The sequence below is a fragment of the Zootoca vivipara genome, chromosome 13 (assembly GCF_963506605.1).
Source record: "Zootoca vivipara chromosome 13, rZooViv1.1, whole genome shotgun sequence".
Classification (NCBI taxonomy): domain Eukaryota; kingdom Metazoa; phylum Chordata; class Lepidosauria; order Squamata; family Lacertidae; genus Zootoca; species Zootoca vivipara.
This window is the reverse complement of record NC_083288.1, coordinates 31,077,141-31,082,042: the sequence shown is the minus strand read 5'-3', so window position 1 is coordinate 31,082,042 and position 4,902 is coordinate 31,077,141. Positions and strand designations below refer to the sequence as shown.

The following is a 4,902-nucleotide window of genomic DNA, read 5'->3' as shown; positions in this document are numbered from 1 at the left end:
ATCAATGCTAACATTACGGCAGCGTTCTAATTTCATTGCAGATATAAAGAAGAGAACAAGGTTTTGTTTCTCATGAGCAGATGCTAAGTTTTGGGCCTCCCGAGGTCTCATAGCCCTGGGCCTCCAAGTGGCTTTAATCCGGACCCGTTGATTGTGGCCAATATTGGCTAGCGCCCTAGAAGTTCTCTACTCCTAACTTGGGGGGGGGGTGTTACCTTGCAGGCCTTTCCCCCCCCCCTCTTTCTGACACCCCTTCCTCCATTCCAGTTTTTTCGCTTCTTGCCACCTGCATGAAAGTAGGCCTGGAAACAGCCAAATACACACCCAAGGGCAAACAACATATCAGAGCAGGTGTTTATTGCCCTCCCCTCCCAAGGCAGTGGGAACAGGCAGGGTTTTCAGAAGGCTGTGCCCCACATCTAGTGGTACTTGTCGTAAGTTCCAGCCCCCTTGTAGGCAGAGACATAGCCGGTGTGGCTTTCAACCGGGTCCGTACGTCCAGCCAGCCCTCTGCCTTTGCCAGTTTCATCGAACCGTTCCTTATGGGAGCCTGTATATTTGCTGGTGTCTGTCAGCCTCTCCACAACACTAGCCGCGGTAGATTTCTGCAAGACAAGCAAGTGGAAAGTCAGTGGTGTTTGGAAGGAGGGGTTAGCGCTGAGCTGATGCTTAAAAATGCAAAATAATGAGGTGGGGGAATTTGTTGCCTCGTCCCTCTGAGATAATGTCTAAACTCTAAGCCTTTCACATTTGTGTAGGGCACCGAAAGCGGGGTGGCATGTGATGCACAAAAATAAAAACAGGCACAAGCTATTCGAAATCTGCAGCAAAGAAAAATGGAGACCGTCAAATTTGCAAGGCCCGAATAATTTCAGGATAAACCCCTCTTCAGTGGCCCTTTTAAAGAAGTTCCCATGCTGGTCTGTAGGCCAATGCTGCAGCTTTCTTCCTATCCAAATTCTGCACCAAGAGGTGAATTCTGCAGCCTTTATAAATTAGGCAAATCAAGTGGAATTTGAATATTCTCTCATTTTGCATTTCTGCTACAGACTTGCGATTTTACATAAATTATTTTGATTTATGCATGGCGCTGGAGCCTTGTTCCCTTGTCTTAATTCCTTCTGAGATTGTAGGAGTTGTTGTTCCTAGTTTTTGGGCATATATTCCCAGCCATAAGGATTGGAAACTTTTTTTCTCTCTCTTACAAAAATAAAATAAAGCTGGGATTCTCAGTACTACGTTCTGTACATTTCCCCTGCCCTCCCACAGAAATGCAGAGTATATATATTCCCTGAATGACTTAATTAATTTAAATGCATTATTTATTTATTTATTTATTTATTCATTTATAAAAAGTGGTTGCCTCCCATTTCATAGGAGAGCCACACTCACTGTTCCCGTGCTGGCTGGTTCTTTGCCCTCCATCAGCTGGTATGTGGCCAATAAAGCCGCCTCTGGGGACTTTGCCTGGAAGCGCTTTCCGCTCAGCTCCTTGATGGCTTGCTGGAACTCGATGTAGTTCATGTTGCGGGCCCCTTTGGTCCTTAAGGTTGCAGAGGGAGAACGCTCTTAGCTCCCAGCCTCTGCGGCTATTTGACTTGTTCAACTACATTTGTTCCCCACCCTTTATCTAAGGCTCTTGGAACAGTGCCTTATCTCATTTCATCCTCACAACAACCCTGTGAGGCGAGTTAAAGTGTCAAAGACCCTTAGATGCTTCGTGGCTGAGGAGGCTGCCTCAGCTCTGCTCAAAACAGTTTCTTCATACCACAAATCAGAATGGGGGGTGAAAATATTGCCATAACTGGGTTCTCTGTGAAATGGCCTAATAATTTCATATAGTACATTTCAAGCGTGCAAAGTGTTTTGCACAGATTACCTCAGTACAGTGGTACCTCTACTTATGAATAACTCTACTTACGAATGTTTCTACTTACGAATGGAGCTCCGTCCTCCATCTTGGATGGGGTTTAGATAGGATTTATTCTACTTACGAACTTTAAGATAGGGTTGCTTCGACTTACGGATTTTTTCTCCCAATGCATTCCTATGGGATTCGACTTACAATTTTTTTCGACTTACAAATGTGTGTTCGGAACACATTAAACTCGTAAGTAGAGGTACCACTGTAATCCTCTCAACGGCCCATTATTCTCATCCCCATATTGCAGTAGCAGGGATGAGGCTGAAAGCAGAGTAACTTGATTATGCTCGAGGTGAGATTTTAACCTAGAACTACCCAAACCATACTGCACATTCTTTGCCACTATATCAGAATCATAGCTGTCAACTTTCGGATTTGAAAATAAGGGATCAGCAGTCTCACCTGTCCCGGGGACAGTCTACGGTATTATCTAACAATCCAGGATAGCAGCGGGAAACGGTGCTGGAATAAGGGAATTTCCAGCAAAAAAAAGGGAAGGTTGACAGCTGTGGCTTGGAATAAGGGAGTTTCCCGCAAAAAAGGGGGGGGAGGGTTGACAGCTATGAGAGACTGGAGGAACAAGTGGGTCCTGCAACAAACTGTTGCAGCATAGGGTGCTCCTATATGCTGGTCTATGCCTGTAATAAAGATTTGGATTGGATTAAGAGTGCTCCTGTTCAGGGTTCCAGCAAGCTAGCCATGCCTTTTACTACCGTAGGATACTCCATTCCATTATTTCCTCTACACAAGGAACTCTACCCTTTTCCGAAGAGACACAGCGTTTTGTGGCCTCAGTGTGCTCAATCTTCAGTGGGCTGGGTGAGCACCGCAACCCCAGTCATCCACAACTGGACCTAATGGTCAGGGGTGCCTTTATCTTTTTACCTCCTAAGGCAGGGGTCCTCAGACTACAGCCCATGGGCCGGATCCAGCCCACCATGCTCTTAAATCTGGCCTACCTCAGCGTGCGGGGACTGACTGAGCAGTGAGAAGTTTCCTTGAAAAGAATGCACATACACATTCTTTTCAACAGAAACACCTCGCCACGCCAGATTTACCTCAGCGCACGACAAGGCTTCCGCTGCTTCCGATTGGCTGCAGGAAGCTCCTGCAGCCAATCGGAAGCGGCAGAAGCCTCGCCTTGCGCCCAGTCTCCTGGCAAGGAGGAATTCTGGCAAGAGGAATCTAAGGGGAAATTATTTTCCTCCAGAGCACATGAGAACTTTTGGACTTTATCCAGGTGGGTTGGGTGCTGCTATCACCATGTACAAGTCAGTTAAGTATGGGACAAGGCAGAAGGCTGATGTGAGAGAGGAGCAATGAGTCCCGGTAGAGCTGGCTTATCAGCAGAGGCATACCTAGGTTCCCTTGTGCCCTTGGCAAGGAGATGTATCGGTCCCTTGCACCCTTGCCAGAGGAGATGAGCCAGAATAGAGAGGGGCAATTTTGCGCTCCCATGGGTCTGCGCCTTTTACTGGGGCCAACCCCTGCTTTTTAGGCAACATAAAAGGGAAGGGTTGGTCTCACTGGTTTTGTGCACTACAAATAATATATGTGCAGTGTGCATAGGAATTCATTCTTTTTTTTCAAATTAGTCAAATTATAGTCCGGCCCCCAACAGTGTCTGAAGGACAGTGAACCCGCCCCCCATTTAAAAAGTTTGGGGACTCCTGTCCTAAGGTTTAATACAATGACTTTTTCCTTGCAGTTTAAAAGCTGGGTGCCCAAGAAAGTGCAATTTCTGGGCCAGAGCCTTGCAGTGACCACTTGCCATGTGGTCTCAGCATTCCTCACCAGACACTGCTTCTCCCACCCCACGGCTCACTTGACTTTGTTGAAGACAATGTCCACGTCAGTGCTGGTCACAAACCTCCCGTCCATCACACCACACTCCTTTAACATCTTGGAGAAGTTCTTGCCCGTTATTTCATTGCCGCTGCTGTTCGTTTCCCCATACACGGCAAATTTGCGGAAAGTTTTTTCCAGCTCCGACATGTTTCCAACAACTGCAGAGGAAGGGGGTTGAAGACAGTGGGGTGCTTAGAGATCTGCACTTACTTCTGCCTCTATATTGCTGGTGGAAGAACTATACCTTCTCAATATCGGACTGAAGGTCCTTGTATTATGCGAAGGTAATGGGAGCCACGGGTAATAAATAATGGAAGTGACCCAGAATTCTCACTTCCTGTTTTTTATTTAAAAAAAACAATTATTTGACCGTTTAGGAATCCCAAACTGATTCAATATATTACCAGATGGTCTCACAATTAGGGGACACACTTTGTTACACCTGCACAGCTTTATAGGTAAAGACACCTGCTCCCCAAATGGTTACTTGGTGTGGAAATATTTTATGGTACCTGGTAATCTGTTGCACCTGGCTACCTAGTGCAAGTTACCACAGTCCGGCTCCCTCACGTTTCTTGTGAGCATGTGGTAAAATGCATCTCATGGTGCAGCCAGCACGAACCAACTAAAACTGTGTTCCCAAACCAGAGTTCACAGAATTTTAATGTCAGAAGGTATCTTGGAGATCATCTACTCCAGTGCCACATTCAATTAGACATCTTGCAACTACAGCTTCCCTGACAGTTGGCCGCGCAGACTTTACTTGAAGGACAGCTTGCCACCTTCCACATCATCTGCGGCACTATTCAGTAGCTCATGCTATTAGGGAGTTTCTTCTAATCCTCAGCTAGAATCGGCTACCTTGAAAAAATGTCCACCCTCTGCCTTCTGCAGCAACAGATAGAAAGTCTGCTCCATCTTCTGAGACAGCCCCTTTCCTCCAGATAGTTGAATACATCTGTGAAAGATGCTTCAACAGGAAGAACCCACAATGCCAGATAAGGCTAAAATTTACCCTCTCTCTGTTGAGGACCAGCAGTTATTGTCAGGGCTGTTTTAGTTAAGCACACCTGCATATATTTACAACCAAGATGTATTACGGCATCAGCTTTCACAGCATGTAGTCAGGT

General features: G+C 46.2%; 1 protein-coding gene across 1 annotated transcript; it reads right to left on the bottom strand.

Annotated features, from left to right (window-relative positions):
- Positions 1 to 419: 419 nt before the first annotated feature.
- LOC118095063 (tubulin polymerization-promoting protein family member 2-like) lies at positions 420 to 3,919 on the bottom strand. The gene is made up of 3 exons (XM_035135953.2): positions 3,750 to 3,919; positions 1,393 to 1,543; positions 420 to 605 (listed from the first exon to the last, which is right to left on the bottom strand). The coding sequence occupies exons 1-3, from the start codon at positions 3,917 to 3,919 to the stop codon at positions 420 to 422; spliced, it is 507 nt and encodes a 168-aa protein (XP_034991844.1).
- Positions 3,920 to 4,902: the final 983 nt, after the last annotated feature.

Bases quoted from the DNA above. Each gene is read 5' to 3' on its own strand.
- LOC118095063 (XM_035135953.2), bottom strand. From the start codon at position 3,919: ATGTCGGAGCTGGAAAAAACTTTCCGCAAATTTGCCGTGTATGGGGAA. The intron at 1,544-3,749 runs GTGAGCCGTGGG...TGCAACCTTAAG, and splicing joins ATTGTCTTCAACAAAGTCAA to GACCAAAGGGGCCCGCAACA. The intron at 606-1,392 runs GTGAGTGTGGCT...CTTGTCTTGCAG, and splicing joins AACCAGCCAGCACGGGAACA to AAATCTACCGCGGCTAGTGT.